Genomic DNA, 17,292 nt, shown 5'->3' with positions numbered 1-17,292 from the left:
AGGTAAAAAGGGGAGAGAGGGATGTAGTGAGGGAAGGAGGGAAGGAATGAAGGGTGGAAGGATGGGGGGAAAGGAAGAAAAGAGGGTAGGAGGAAAGGATGGGAGGAAGGGAGGAAGGGAGGAAGGGATGGTAGGAGAGAAGTATGGGAGAAGAAAGAGAAAAGAATGAGATCAAGAAAGCAAGCAAGAAAGAGAAGGGGAAGTGGAAGTGATGGAGGGGAAAAGGAAGGGGAGGAAGGGAAATAAGCAAGAAAGGGACAAAGGAAGAAGGGACAGAGGAATGAAGGAGAGAGGGAGGAAGGAAGGAAGGAAGGAAGGAAGGAAGGAAGGAAGGAAGGAAGGAAGGAAGGAAGGAAGGAAGGAAGGAAGGAAGGAAGGAAGGAAGGAAGGAAGGAAGGAAGGAAGGAAGGAAGATTGGTTGCTACCTGAGGACAATTTTGGTGTCCCATAAAGAAAAGAACTTTTAACTGTCCTTTCTTCCTTCCTTCTCACTTACCTCTCTACCCACAGAGTGAGGGAGAGCAGCTATGTAGGAAGAGCAGAAAATGGGACAGGTGTTTCTGAAATAGAATGTGCTCCCTCCCCCGTCTCACTTCACCTCTCTATCTCACCCCTGGGTTCTGGAGGATTTAAGTAAATGTATGATACCAGTATGAATTCCAAAGTCTAGTTGGTCCTAAGGAAAGGAAAAATTTAATTTTAATTTTAGATTGTAGTTTTTAATGGGACTAGACTACAATGTAGTAAATGAGGTAGGGTGTCTGAGTCATCTAAGATCTAGACAAGAAAGATGCAACAATTCATGGCTGAAAATCAAGTAACTGAAGTCCTTGTATATGTAATTTTAACATGAGATGGTCTAGTTGATTTGTTTTACATTCAGGCAACTGAAAATTTTCCAATTTGTTTAAGAGCATCCGCTAGTCATATTTCTAACACACCATGAGTAAGCCAGACTTTTTTGTTGTTTGCAAGTACTTGCTTGTTTCAATGCTTGTGAACATTTGAAAACCATGAGATCTCACAGAAATAGAATTTACAACTAATTTCTAGATTCATGGTTACCCTGGAAATGAATTGTTCTCCACAAATTAATTAAGTAGTGAGTTTTTTCCTCATTTCTACTTGTATTCCAAGAGCTTCTTGAGAGAGATTCCCTAGTCCTGGGCTAGTTTGATGAGAGATAGCTGAAGGACTAAGGTCCTTGTCTTGAATGAGACAAGACCTAGTTTTCCCTCAGCATGACACAGAGGCCCTGAACACTGTCATACTGGTCTCAACACACAGGGCCAAGGGTGAGCCCTCAGCACCATGAGGTGGGACCCCATTTCCCCTCAGACCCCCACAAAAACTAAGATAGTGATGAAAATGACCATAGAATTCATGAGGATGATTACTGACCATCCTGATAAAAAGACAAAATAAATAGAAGTCAATGGTTTCATACTTCAGTTGTCCCTGATATCATATTTTAAAAAGCAAAAAACTGAAAAATTTTAAAGTCAAATTTTTAAATATCTAGACACTAAGACAATAAAAAAAAATCTATTGCCTTGACCTGCCTTTTGTTTAAGATTTAAGAAACAATAATCAATTCATTTAGGCTTCACACTTCAATACTTTGCAATTGTACTAAACCCTCTTAGATGTTTTAACAAACTTTTTTTCAATCCTAGAAGGGCAGCAACAAGATAAGGAAAGGAAAATATGAGTCATATATAAAGCTATTATGTGATATTATTTTAACTATTGGTATTTGACCTGAAAAGTAGTGGCAAGGATGCTGTCATAAAATAAGGAGCGGAGAAATCCCCTGTGGGATGCAGAATGGGATGTCCAGAGGACAATTACCTGAATGGGAGGTACTTTTGCTTCCCAGCTGGGTTTCTGATTGGCTGTGGCTCGCTGGTGTGAGGTCTTGGCAACTCTGGATAGGGGAATCCCTTCCTGCAGGGTCAGGGCCGGATGGCTTCTCGATATTTTTCATCTCCATTTCTTCATGATGAATCCAAAGGTCAGGGGGCCGGAGGTCCTTCTGGCTCCCCTTCCTCTTGCCAACACTGTGGGTGGCCCGTTTCCTATAGAACAAAAATGGAAGGCAAATGTAGGAGTCTCTGTTCAATAGTCCTTTCTCCTTTTTGTCAGTCAGTTCAAGGTAGAAGCAGGAAAGGAAACAAATGCTCCCAGGAGGAAATCTCCAACATCCAGGAATTGGCAGACTTGTCTTGGCTGCCTTTCCTCTCCTCCCCTGGAGCTTTCCCACACTATCGGGGCCCTGGTGCTGCACCCCCAGTGCCTCGGCTGCCTGCCAGCAAGAGTCTTCCTACAATTCCCCCGCTGCAAACTCAAGCACCAGGTGACAAAGGGTTAGATGGAGCCATATGCCAGTCTATGGAGGTACGCACAAGGTACCTGGCTGCAGCATCTGTTTAGTAGATAAAAGAAGGGGTTGCTTTGAAAGGGCAGATAGAAATAAGGCCAGGAGCTGCGCCAACAGCCAAGATTGGGTCTTAGAAGAATGTCTCTGCCGCAGCTGTGCACTTTAATGTGCAATTTGAAAATCTTGCTCTTGGAAGACAAAAGGCAGAATGAGGATATTCGGAAAAGAATAAAACACTCTGCTAAGTGTCCGGATTCAAATGCAGTAAGAGCCTTCCTTTGCAAAGAGCAAAATGCAGCTTGGAAGTATGCTTCAAATGTCTCTTCCTGTCCACAATAAGATTTTAGGACGCAAATAGCTATCTGAGAAGCACAAAAACAATCATGCAAAAAGATAACGCACACCTTTGCTCATTGCTGTGCTGTTCACAATAGCCAAGGTATGGAAAGAACAGAAGTGCCCAATAACAAGTGAGTAGAAAAGGATGTGATGTATATACACAAAGGAACAACACTGCATAGTTGGATCTAAGAAACAACACGAGTGGGGATGGAAGAGCTCTTGCTAAGAGAAATTATTCAGTAGACAAACAAACATCAGATGTTTTCACTCATATAAGGGATGTAAAGAAACAAAGGCCAGGGACTGCCAAAAATGAGGGAAACAGACCCTTGTGAGGTTCTGCAATGGGGAAGAGTGTTAAAAGGGTGGAGGGTCTCCAATGGACTGTAGTAAAGGGATGTTGGTAACCTGTGTGGTGGATAATGCAATAACATACATTTTGGAAAGGTGCAAATCATATACTAAGACTTACTCTCTTGCAAATCAATATTACATCAAGTTAGGGGAAAAAAGGACTAGATACCTAGTACAGAGGGCAAGGCACTTGCTGTGCATGCAGCTGGTTGTCCTGAAGTTTTGCATCAAAACCACCCCCTCCCCACCCAAAGAAATTAAGTAGACTTTTTCAGTGGTAGTCTCTTCTTGGGGGTGGGTAGTGAGATTTAAATGTTCTCTGCATGCTAAATGTAGCATGTTTGTCGTTAGCCATTCCTTAGAGTAGGGTCAGTAAACTATGGCTTGAAGGCCAAATCTTTCCACTGCTGGTTTTGCAAATAAGTTTTTATTGGATTCATGTAAAACTCACTCATGACTACTAAGGTATGTGAGTAGCTGCAAAGACCATATGGCCTCCGACAACCTAGAATATTTACTTTGGCGTTTTTTACAAACATTTTCAATGTCTGATCTACAGCTCCATAATTTTGAAAAGCTCCCAATGTAGCTTTCAGTTGCTTTCAAAGTAATAACGTCTTTTCCAAGGAGAAATGAAGACCATGTGGGGCTGGAGCGATAGCACAGCGGGTAGGGTGTTTGCCTTGCACGTGGCTGAGTCGGGTTCGAATCCCAGCATCCCATATGGTCCCCTGAGCACCACCAGGAATAATTCCTGAGTGCAGACCCAGGAGTGACCTCTGTGCATCACCAGGTGTGGCCCAAACAAACAAACAACAAACAAAAAAGAAAACAGAAATGAAAAAAATGAAATTCTAACTTTTGAGGGAAGCCCAGAGAAAAGATCTTTTTCTCACTTTCCTCACTAGCAATGGATGGCTAATTAAAAAAATAAATAAACAGAAGGAAGAAAAGAAAAACCTGCTTTCCTGGTTGTGAAGCAGTTCACACTATTCCAGGTGAAAACTGCAAGTGTGCCAGGCCGTGAAGAGTAGCTTCATTTTCCCAATTACTGCACAGGAACCTCTGCACATACTCGGCAATTAATGAATGTTTAATGGTGTTTTGGCTAAATTTCCATTAACAACCTTTTTGTCTTTCTTTAAACATGTTGACAAGAATTGGAGACAAAGCGCCACACACTTAATATCTACCTAGTAGTTTGGTAGACAAATAATACCTTTCTTCTGCTCTAATATTTTTTCCAACAACTACCTGCATTTTACAGATTTCCCAGCAGCAACCTGGACTGACTTCAGACAGTGGTTCCTAACAATCACTCGATCATGTTCTTATGCTGAAGATAATCATGCTCAGTTCACCATTCATTTGTTGCACTTCTGTCTGTGGGGACTAGTGAGCAGTGCAGACAGTGCTATTCTGGCGCAAGAGCACAGCGGGTAGGGCGTTTGCCTTGAACGAGGCTGATCCAGGTTCAATTCTTCCACCCCTCTCGGAGTGCCCAGCAAGTTACTGAGATTATGTCGCCCGCATGGCAGAGCCTGACAAGCTACCCGTGGTGTATTCTATATGCCTAAAACAGTGACAACAAGTCTCATAATGGAGATGTTCCTGGTGTCCGCTTGAGCAAATTGATGAGCAATGGGATGACAGTGACAGTGACTCCTCATGCAATTAACTTCTTAGAAGCCTGTAGGAAACTAGTGTGTAGTGCATATACTGTTCTTTATGTAAGTTGCCCTTTCTGCAATTAACTTCTTAGAAGCCAGTAGGAAAGCTAGTGTACAGCTCGTATACTGCCTTTTATAAAGTCCTAGACAATTAACTTCATAGAAAAGTTTATGTCATAATCAGACTTGGAAACTGCATCCTCTTGTCTTATCTTCTCAGACATTAAAATGTTAAAAAAAAATGTGTTTATATTACTGCGAACAGAAAAATACTAGATCCTACACCCGGAATAGGGAAGTTATCTAGCTCATTTGAAATAACCTATGATAAAGACATTTATCATAGTCTTTATCTATGATAAAGAAGTTTATCAAAAGTTTAAAAAAAACATTTTTAAAACTCCAGGTAAAGTATTACACTGATTTTATCTTGCTTTCATTCATTATTTACTCATTCATCCGCTCTCCTCATGAGCTTCATTGCTAAGTACCATCTAAGAAAGTCTATTTTTAAAATTTTCAAACCTGATTGAATCAGAAAAGTTTACTATGTTGTGATAAATAACCTCCATCTAGGGAGGTAAAGTACACAAGCAGTACTTGATGGATTTTAATTATGACCAAATGCCAGTCAAGAACGTAAAGCTCTCTAAACAGACTATATTTCCTTTTTGTGTGTAGTCTATCAAAACCCAAATGCTTCTGAATCCCATAACGTCTCTTAACAAGGAAGGCCCCTCTTCCTTGATGCCCCAGCAAGTTAGCAATAAAACTGACAGGTGCTTGTAACTAAATTGTCAGAAATTTGTGTTAAGAGTTGCAGTTAACAGCTGGCACCTTGGCCTTATCTCCATCTGCTGATTCTGATTCTCTGACACGACAGATGTCCACGGAGGTCTCTGTCTCACCTTTGGAACCTTCAAATTTTATATGCAGAAAAGCTTAGAGCTTTGGTTCCTGAGGAATAGCCCTTGGGTCAGTGGTATTACCTGGGAACTTGTCAGAATGTGTTCTCCAACCCAAATCTTTAAACTCTCCTTTAAACTCTCCTTTTAAAGGGGAAGGCAAAGCAATCTACTTTAACAGCCCTCTTGGGAAATATGATGCACCAAAGTTTGACAACCCCTGCCTCAGTGAATTGTTTGGTTTTCCTTATTTTTAAAATTTACATGTGGTTTTTCTATTAGAATACAAGTATTTAATATGCTTATCTCTCCTTAAGATGTATCTGTCCATCAAATCTCTCCCCAATAAGATATTCTGATCACTTTTAAGTCAATATAAGAGAATATCCAACTAATTTCTTTTCTCTCTCTGTGTTACTATCCATTGATCAAGCACATACTATGATGGCCAGATTATTCCTAGAATTTGATTGGTTTCCTTTTAATGATACTGGAAAAAAATTTGTCTCCACTTTTCAAGTATCACACATTGTTTATACAATTAAAAATATATTTATTTTGTGGGCATGTGAAAATATAACTATTTAAAGAATTATGCCACATGTTATGGACACAAAAGTAGGTGATATATTGTAGCACAGTAGCACTGTCATCCCATTGTTCACCCATTTACTTGAGAAGGCACCAGTAACGTCTCCATTGTGAGACTTGTTGTTACTGTTTTTAGCATATTGAATATGACAAGGGTAGCTTGTCAGATTCTGCCGTGTGGGCGGGATACTCTCCATAGCTTGTCGGGCTCTGTGAGAGGGACAGAGAAATTGAACCTGGGTTGGCCGCGTGCAAGGCAAACACCCTACCCACTGTGCTATCACTCCAGTCTGGTGATATATTTGGAACTAATAAATGAGTAGAAGATGGCATGACTACTGGAAATTTCTAAATGGCTGGAGTAAGTACCATGCACTGGAACATGGCAAGTAGTAAACCTGAAAAAAGCATAGACCACAAATCATGAAAAGACTTTCTTTAAACAGAAATATTTTTTCCACCCTTTCAGTTTATAGCTGTATACACAAATTTTGCAATCATTATCAAATTCCAAAACATTTTTTATCACCCGAAAAGAAAACCTGTGCCCTTTAGCAATGACTTTCCATACCCCTCAATCCCTGACAACCATTAATTTACTTTCTATTTACAAAAAGTTGTCAAACAGAAATATTTTTATTAATATCAGTAACTCAGCGGGGAATTGAAGAGATATTTTAGTTCATGTTGAATGTTACTCTGGTTTGGAACTTAGGATAATACACATAACATAGTTATTACCTGAACTGAATAATAAGAATGTTTCATTATTAACATGGAAGCATTTCTTCTGAGGTTCTTCTATGATTCTCCATTGGATTATCTGCTTCTCTCTCTCTCTCTCTCTCTCTCTCTCTCTCTCTCTCTCTCTCTCTCTCTCTCTCTCTTTTTGGCGCTACTCTCAACTGTGCTCAGGGCTTACACCTGGTTCTGTGCTCAGCAATCACTCTTATGCTGGGGGAGAATATATATTGTGCCAAAGATTGAACCTAGTTCAGCCACAGGTATGCTCTCAGTACTAATATTCTATATTTTCATCAGAGTAATTCTATTATTTATTTAAAAACTCAGACAAGTACCCTCTGGACTACACCTCTGGCCTTTCTATCTCTTGAGGTTAATTTGCACACAACCTATTACTCTAAGAGAAGTATATTTCCATTTCACCTTTAATTTTAAATAGAGTCACATTCTGTGGTCGTGGGGGTCAGATGGGTGCAGGGACCTATTCCTAGTGCAAGCCTGGCATTTGGGGCTGGGTTCAGCAATGCTAATGGCCACCAGGACTCTACTCAGAGGTGCTGAGGAGCTATGCGGTGCTGGAGATCAAACTTGGGCCTTAGAGGGATAGCCAGTGTCACTGTCATCCCGTTGCTCATAGATTTGCTCGAGTGGGCACCAGTAACGTCTCCATTGTGAGACTTGCTGTTACTGTTTTTGGCATATTGAATACGTCACGGGTAGTTTACCAGGCTCTGCCATGAGAGAGATAGTACAGCAGTTAAAGCAATTGTCTTCTTAAAGCTGACCCAGTTTTGATCCCTGCCACCGCATATGGTTCCCTGAGCACATACAGGAGTGATCCCTGAAAGCAGAACCAGAAGTAAGTTCCTGAGCATTGCCACATGAGGCCCTACTCCCACCCCCAAGAAAACTAACACTCAAACTCAGGGCCTTGTACGTGGAGGTCGTGGATCTACCACTGAAGCCATCAACCAGGCTCTCTTTAATATTTTTAATCAGTTTGACAGGGATGCAAATGGATAAGAACCAATGCTGCGTGAGTATTTATTCAAGATTCTTCCCGCGGCATTTCTAAAACACTATTATCTCATAATTTTTTTGCTACATTGCAGTATATTACAGTATTTTATTAAGTTCATAATCTGCTTAGGCATCCTCTGAAATTCAAGTTAATCACAAAAGGCAGATTAACAGTCCTGTGCTAATTTATCCCAGTGCAATGGAAGATGGAGACAGAGACACTACGCCAGTGTGAGGTGAGGGAAGGCTTCAGGAAGGAAGGAGGGCTGTACTTAGTGAGCAGAATGATTTCAAGTAGACCAGAAAAATATATTTCCATTATTCCTATTTATACTGGAAAGTGTGAATGTTTCCCCTGGTACTTCCATACAAATCTTCCTCAAGGGTAATTATGGCCTCTTAATTTTCTATAATGATCATTTTATACTACTAACTGCTATTAAAACAAAACCAAAACTTGTATTGAAAACCCTGTGAAAACGTGCTCTAGATATAAATATTGAAAAATAATTAGGATGCTAAAAAATTGATCATTTATAAGGATTGCTAATGTCACTAAAACAATAAATTTCATTTGAGAGTTGATACATTGGATCCTCAATATTAAAATTAATTAATTTTGCAAAATTTTAAAGTGTGATATTTAAAAGTTATGTATATGTCAAATCATAGAGGAGATTTATTCAACCTTATAATCAAATATTATATTATATAGTCATATAAGTGGTTGATCATTTCCATAAATATTAGAAATGAGATTTCTACTGTATCTTGGATATTCAGAGTATTCTCAAAGTCAATTATTTTGTCTTTAATATTTACAGATATGCTCCCAGTTATTAATCTATATTTCATCAGGATAATGCTATTATTTATTTAAAACCTCTGAAAAACATCAATTTATTTTCATAAAATTTACTTGTAGTCACTAACTCACAAATGTAAGGGGAGAACTCTACTAGGAAGTAAAAAAAAGACTGTTAGCAAAAAGCACTTGAAAACTTCAAAGTTATTTTATTTAATATTCAAAGCTAAATGCTGCCATATGATTCTAAAATATAATAATATCACCTTGGGAATTTCTATGACTTAAAAGTAGAGGGGCTGATAAAAAGGCATCTAATCCTACATCTGATTTGAGGAAAGTGACAATGGGGTATTAGCACTTCCCTTAGCTTAAATGCCATTTATGCAAGAGGGATCAGAAGCAGAACTTGAGTTTTCACTTCTGGTATTGTATACCTGGTTTCTATTATTTTTTAAATATCATTATTAAGTATATATGAAGTACACATAGATGATAAAATGCCTAAAATTCATAATTATTTAAATAAAATATCACCATTTTATTTAAGTACACAAAATACATTTTATGTAGTTTAAGACACCCTAATAAGCCACATGGAAAAGTTATATTCTCTAGTACTTCTGGATGAAGAGATAAGAATTCCACAAACATGTTTCTTCACCTTATTAATGACATTAAATCCCCATTTTTCTGAGAGCCCTATAAAGGACACTGCTTCCATTTCAGATTGGAATTGATTCTGCTTTCATTTGTATTTCTTGTTTTAAAAGGTTCAACCGTGGTGATATCAGGGTGAGGGTTTCTTAATGAAATCAAGAAAAGCAAAATTAAACCTCAGAAGTAACTGAAAGAGGAGATTTCTTTTCTCTTTTTCTTTTCTGTTATCATATCCACAGATAACAAATGAAATCTAATGAGTCTGTTACTGATGAAACACATAGAAACACATGAAAATATGCTGAGTAAATGTTGAGAGTTCGGAGTAGGGTGAAGCGATCCAACCTGGCAGTAATATATGAGCTGTAAATTCACTTTCATTGGATTTTCAGTCCATCATGAAATGATTTACTCTTGCATTCATTCCCTGATCCGAGTGATGATAGATAGGGTCACACCAGTGGTGTTCAGGGCTTACTCCTAACTCTGTGCTCAGGGATCACTTTGGGCTGCTAGAGACTAAATCAGGGTCAGCTTTGTGAAAAGTAAGAGCCTGTATTCTGGGCCTCATTCTGATCTTAAAAAGAAGTTAGACTCAGAGCGAGGCCTCAGTATTTTCTAAATAAAACCTTCAAGCATTTACCAAAGTGCTTACTGTGAGATTTAAGACAACTTAAGAATTTCTCAAACCATCATCAAATCTTACTTTTACACAGACGAGACTGACATATTCTATGTAGGGGAACAAAATCTATAGAGAAATACAGCCTTCATCGGGACAGTACAACCATAGACATTTTACTCACCATGAAAACAGGAAAAATAAATAATCATGCCCTATTGCAAATGTCTTCGCTAACTAAACAGTGAATGCAAACGTAATTTCGAAAACTAGCAAGTGAAATTAAAAATGAATTTCAGAGTCTTTCCTAATCCCTTTATCTGAAACTTCCTCAGCTTGATTTCAGATACATGCTCTGAACTGCCCCAATTCAAGTGCGTACAACTTGAGAATTCTGTAACAAAAAATTTATTTTTTTGTTTTGGGGCAACACCTTGTGGTGCTCAGGGCTCACTCCTGGCTCTGCTCAGGGATCATTCTCCGCAAGGCTCAGAGGATCAAAATGATTAATACTTTTTAGAGGAACACAGATCTCTATCTTGTATATGTAATGGCAGAAACACCCATGAATCATGGGAAATCCATTCTCCAGAGAACATCTACCTTCACTTGAAAGGAGAGTCTGATCCAGGGAGCCAAACCAAATGAACATGCAAACTCTATCTCCAGGTAGGTTTTACCTCTAAGTATAGTGCTCAGCCCCTTAGTTTTGGGCCTCGAATGGCCAAAAGGCCATTGTCTTCCCAGGTCAGGAGAAAAGAAACATGAACGTTATGAAAAAGTGCAGGAAAGGAACCGTTAAAAATATAATTCAAGAGGCTGGAGCAGTAGTACAGCGCTAGGGCGTTTGCCTTGAACGCGGCTGACCTGGGTTCGATCTCCAGCATCCCATATGGTCCTTGAAGCACCACCAGGAGGAATTCCTGAGTGCAGAGACAGGAATAACTCCTGAGCATCGCTGGATGTGATCCCCCCCCAAAAAAGACAAAAAGATACATACATATATACATATATATATAATTCAAAAGAATAACTTGCATATCTAGCAACAAGCTCTCTCTCCTTGGAACCAGCTGTTACCTACTTTCTCTGCTGGGCTGAAGAGCGCCGGGTGCAAATCACGGCCACTGCTGCCACCACCAGCACTGTGATGATGCCAATGGTGACCACGATGATCACAAGCAGGTTGCTGTTCTTCTGAGGAGTGACACCATGTGGGGGGTGCATCTGGCCAATGGGTGGCTCTGAGGAAACAGGCAAATGGTTATCAGGTTTAGGGAGATGTGGCCGTCCCGCGTTTATCAGGCTCTGCAGAAGAGAGGAGAGCTCCTATTTTTCTGGGAAATCTTGACACTGGAAAAAGCAATGAAAAATGAGATAGATCTGAATCATATGCTCAACATAAAGGAGAAATATGTCCACACAAAAACTTGTACAGGGAGCTGGAGCGATACCACAGCGGGTAGGGCATTTGCCTTGCAAGCTGCGGAATAGGGTTCGATTCCCAGCATCTCCTATCGTCCCCTGAGCACCGCCAGGAGTAATTCCTGAGTGATTGAGCCAGGAGTAACCCCTGTGTATCGCCGGGTGTGACCCAAAAAGAAAAATATCTTGTATCGGAAGAAACTTTATAACAGCATTATATAAAGTAACCCACAGTGGAAAACACCCAAATGTCCTTGACTGGTAAAAAGAATTTTTATTGTGGCATATTAATAAATCAGTTATTATTTGGTCATTAAAAATGACATACATGCTATAACATGCAGGTACCATGAAAATGATATGCTAAGTGAAGGAAGCCAGATACAAAGGTCATATATTCCATGGTTCTACTGAAGTGAAATTTTCAGGAGAGGCAAATCTGTAGAGATAGAAGTAGATCAGCATTTGTCTTGGGATGAGAGAGAGTAAATATGTACAAGATTTTCTTTTTGGGATACTGAAAATTGAAGGAGTTAGTGATGAAGGTGATAGAGCCTTCTGAATATACTAAAATTCTTTGCATTGTGCACCTTAAAAGGATAGATATATCCTTTTGGGCGAATTATATTACAATTAAAAAATTAAGTTACATATTAAGTAGAAAGAACTGGAGGCAAAATGGTGCCAACACGCCCAAACGACTCGCACTCTCCCGAACCCGGCTCACCATCTCACCTTAGCTGCCCCAAAAGCCTGTATCCCTCTCGAGAGCCTGACAAGCTACCCATGGCAAATCGATATGCCAAAAACAGAAACAAATACAGTCCTCATTCCCCTGATCCTGAAAGAGCCCCTGATACACCATCAGGCTATACTAGCACTCAACAAGGACGTTACTGGCGCCCACTTGAGCAAATTGATGAACAACAGGATGACAGTGATACAGTGATACAGTGATTAAGTGGAAAATGGGGTGGGAAAGAAGAATGCTTCCTTGCACACAAAAAATTCCAGTCTGACAACAACTAGAGATTTGGGTTGATGAGGAAATATCATTTATTTGCTGGTGTGCAAAACAAGCTGACACTAATCATTCAAAATTTACTTCATTCCTTTGAGGCAACTCTCTATAAAATTCACTTAATTTTCTACCTGTCAAGGATCTATGACTCCCTCTTAAAATCAGACACTAATTTTGAAAAGTGTCATAAAGTTCCACATATGAATATTTTCTTATGTTTCAATTATACTCGTAAAAGTTGATTTTAGATAAAACCAACATAGAAATTTTAGAGAATTTGATTATATACTAAAAAATAATAACTAGTAGGGGTCAGAGCAATAGTACAGTGGATAGGGCATTTGTCTTGTACAAGACTGACCCGAATTCAATATGTGACATCCTAGGTGGTCCCCTGGAACACTGCCAGGAGTGATCCCTGACTGCAGATCCAGGAATAAGTCCTGAGCATCTCTGAGTGTGATGAAAAAATCAAAATAAATAAACAGGGCCAGAGGGTTAGTACAGTGGGCAGGACATTTGCCTTGCACACGGCTGACCCTAGTTCAATCCCCAGAATTCCATATGGTCCCCCGAGCACCACCAGGAGTGATTCCTCAGTGCAGATCCAGGAGTAACCCCTGAGCATGGCAAAAAAGCAAAAAAGCAAAAAAAATTAAAATTAAAATTAAAAAAACCCTAAGTAAATAAATAGAGACGATACTGGTGCCTGCTCAAGTAAATAGAAAAACAATGGGATGACAGTGATGACAGTGACAGCCATCATACAAACACAGACACACACACACACACACACACACACACAACAGAAAAGACTGGCAAGCTCCCCGTGGCATATTCAATATGCCAAATACAGTAACAATAACGGTCTCATTCCCCTGACCCTGAAAAGAGCCTCCAATCATTGGGAAAGATGAGTAAGGAGAGGCTGCTAAAATCTCAGGGCTGGGACAAACGGAGACGTTACTGGCACCCTCTTCAAGTAAATCTATGAACAATGGGATGACAGTGATACAATAAAATAAATAAATGGATTTTGAAACATTACTAATAGTCATTTAAATTATTACTTAAATCATCAATTAGATTCAATTAGAAATATCTGTTCTGTGGGCTGGAGTGATAGCACAGCAGGTAGGGCGTTTGCCTTGCATGTGGCCTACCCGGGTTCTAATCCCAGCATCCCATATGGTCCCCTGAGCACCGCCAGGGGTAATTACTGAGTGAAGAGCCAGGAGGAACCCCTGTGCATAGCCAGGTGTGACCCAAAAATCAAAAAAAAAAAAAAGAAATATCTGTTCTGTATCATATTTCATTATAAGTCATACATTTAAAATGTAAATACCAACATTATTTATAAATTAATTTAGAAAGTGGACTAAAGCTGTGAGTTTATATTTTTCTTTTATCTGAGTTTCAATGTTTTTCTTTAATAACATCCATTAACTTTCTATATCCATTCAAAATACTGGACTGCTCACATTCCAGTGCTAGTATCTATAAAACTGAAATAGAAATTCTTATTGTTATTACTTGTCTGATCAGAATTATAAGAAAAATACAAAGTACCTCAGTGTGCTTATGCAGTGATTACTTATAATATCAGTATTTTACTAAAGTACTAATAGACTGCCCAATTTAATAACATACTATACCATTTGAATTACTAAAGTTGCAGAATACAAACTACATAATTTAAAAAATAGTAGTACTAGACATAAAAGTTAATCTAACTGCTTCTTACAAATAAACATAACACAGTATTTACATCAATACTGAAATACTCATAACAAATTAATTACAAATCATTGCTTTTTAAAATAAAATTTATTCAATCTTAAAGCTTGATTCATTATTACCAGAAATAATAAGTATTTCTGATGTAATGATATGGAAGAAATCCATCAAAATCTTTAAAGAGCATATTCTGTTCAAAGATTCTGATTATAAATGAAAGAAATAAGATTCCCTTGAAGTGATTTTTACATTTACTACAGAGGAATAGGAAAAGTAATGAAAGGTCAGAACTTTCTGTATCATAGTTTTACTTACAATTTAAAAAGTCATTTTACAGTAGTATCTCAATATGCCCTTTCTGAGCTTAATAAATTAGTTGATTGGAATAAATTAACCTTTTATGTGAGAGCTTGCCATAGAGATAGAGATCTCATAGACTTTTTAAAGCACAACTTATTTTTTATAACAATTCACCATTTGGACAAAATTGGGCATAGAAAGCAATACTTCTTATGAACATTTGGAAAACACTGTTAAATAAATTTTTCAAATTTCTATTCTTTCTATCCAGGAAAATCAGAAATAATGACTGGACTGTGTTGAGTGTTAGTGTGATTAATATTGATAAAATTTGCCTCAGAAAAATCAGGTTTAGGAGGAATCCTTTTATAAATTTTTGATTCTATGCCTTTATGACTTCCTCATAAAAGTTCCCATCAGCTTAAAATTTAGTATTCAAGACCTGTCATTAATTTTCCAATTTTCTCAATTCTCAGGCTGAATAATCAGAGTAGCTGACATTGTCAGAGCTGTTAAGTAAATCAAGTGTAGTGGTCTCCTCAGATACACTTAATCTTTGTTATTTGTTGAAGTTGTGCTTTATAAAGTCACAAAAACACTGAAGTTGGTAATACTAAGTATTGCTTAAAGGAAATACATTAGGTTTCTATGAGCCTCCAGACATACTTCTATCAAGCAATCAATATATAACCTTGTTTATATGTATTTCTGTTTAAGCATGCCTTATTTAATATATAAGGTTCATTCATTAGTATTGAACTCACAGTAAACAGTACTCATGCCTGAGTGAAACTTAATTAACATCCATATTTTTCTGTAAGGCACGTCATAGTCTTTTTCCTTAGGGACACAAGGTACCACTTCAGCACCGCCTTCCAGTGTCTGAAACCACCATCAATGACAAAAAGTAGAAATGTGAAAGATGGGCATTCAGTTTTCTGCAGAAAGGATAGTTGCTTATAGATCAGAGGTGAAACAATACACAAAAGCATCATCTTTGATCTGTCTTGGCTGGGTTCATGAGCACGGGTTGTTTCAAATGTCTGCCTGCATAAGACCATCAATCACCATAAAGGCACCCTGGGAATGGATTTGGGAAGTTCCAAATTTATTTTAGTAGGGAGGTAAGTTTCCAAGCACGGAACTTGTAAATAATGATTATCAACGGTATATTCAATATGTCAAAAGATTGATCCAAAGTAGGTAAAGCACTGGAGCAGAGAGCAGAGTGCAAATCTCTGCAGAGGGTCCCCCGAGTCTACAGAGAGTGAACCCTGAGTATAGAGCCAGGAGTAAGCTCTCAGCACTGCTGGTGTGGCCAATAAAAAATATCAAACTCACAAATTAAATTAACCTAGCCCAGAGTTATGAAAGTCTGATTCTGGAAGGGACAAGCTGACAATTTCCATCATCCAGTCTCCATGGAGGAAGGAGACATAGATATCATGAGGGAAAGGATGCAACACGTGGGTCTGAGGCTTAGGCCCAGAACATGAAAATTAAAAACATCAGTAGACTTCATGGTTTTGTACAATCTCTTCCATTTGATGTGTTTATTCTAAATTAAAGAAAAACAAAGTATTCTTCTGTCTCTGTTCCTAGTGTTGGCATAACAAGGGTACCCAATATCTGAGTAATCAAGAGCTAGATGTTTCTTAAAAATGGAGAGAAGAGTATATACTTTCTCAAATTAGAGGCACTCTATCCATTTCTCTTTTCCTCAGAAAAAAATTAATCCTTTTAAAATGAAATTTAAAGAAGCATACATATTTCATAATCTGATGGATCCAAAACCTTAGTAAGAAATATAAAACAGGTTTGTGAAATAATGTTTTTACTTTTCATGCTTCTATAGACTTAACAAAAACATGTTATGCTTCTTATCACAAACCTTCAACATGGCTTCAATAAACTCATTAATGGGCCTGTAGTATGAGTACTTTAAATACTACGAAGAGAACAATGTCAGGTATAGAACAACCCAAGACTCTTGGAATCTGATTTGGAGAGGTTTTGATCTACTGTTTCACTAACAGACCAAATAGCTGTGTATCATCAATAGACAGGTAAACAATGTGAACATAAGGTTAAGAGGCTCACTTCTGAATGGGGAAAGAGAGCCAATGAAAGCCTTAGTTGGGTGATGAACTGCTGTCCTACAATCACTCTCTTCTCAGACTTTTTTTTTAATTTGGCCATTAGAATAGTTGAAGCTCAACATATGTCTCAATAATTTCACAGGTCTTTGAATTTGCACAAGAGTTCGTGTGGCATTAGCATCTTTCAGAGCATTTCCCCCTGAAATAAAGTGTTATGTGGTCAGCCATTTAGAAGAGATCTCCCTGATAATCGAGCTCAATGTTCCCTAAAATGAAATATTAATCAGCGTTATGGAGGGAAAAGGTTCCCTGGCCAATTAAGTTGGAAAACATATTTCTTCCCTCAAATCTTGGATTTATTTTTACCATGTTAATGTGACCTGTGCCTTGCCAGTTGGAGGCAAAGCAGGAAGAGTAGAGAATGTACCCAATTGTTTCTGGAATATTTACAGAGAGATCCACTTAGGTGCTAAGAATATCATATTTTTATCAACACATGGAAGATTTTTGAAGGAATTAACCTGAGTGAAAGACAGAAAATAAAATCTATACGATATCCCGTATCTGTGTTCAAAAGAAGATAAGCTCGTAGACCAGAAACTAAAATGGTCATCAGT

The 17,292-nt window shown here is 38.3% G+C and overlaps 1 protein-coding gene across 1 annotated transcript in view; it reads right to left on the bottom strand.

The window, feature by feature from the left end:
- DCC (DCC netrin 1 receptor) overlaps nucleotides 1–17,292 on the bottom strand; it is a 1,194,095-nt gene that overhangs the window by 62,325 nt on the left and 1,114,478 nt on the right. The window contains exons 23-24 of the mRNA XM_055127868.1: nucleotides 11,178–11,337; nucleotides 1,852–2,078 (exon numbers count right to left, since the gene is read on the bottom strand). Of these exons, the coding sequence (XP_054983843.1) occupies nucleotides 1,852–2,078; nucleotides 11,178–11,337 (387 nt within the window). The remainder of the gene's footprint in view (nucleotides 1–1,851; nucleotides 2,079–11,177; nucleotides 11,338–17,292) is intronic.

Source organism: Sorex araneus, chromosome 2 (assembly GCF_027595985.1).
Source record: "Sorex araneus isolate mSorAra2 chromosome 2, mSorAra2.pri, whole genome shotgun sequence".
NCBI lineage: Eukaryota > Metazoa > Chordata > Mammalia > Eulipotyphla > Soricidae > Sorex > Sorex araneus.
This window is presented reverse-complemented; position numbering and strand designations above follow the sequence as displayed.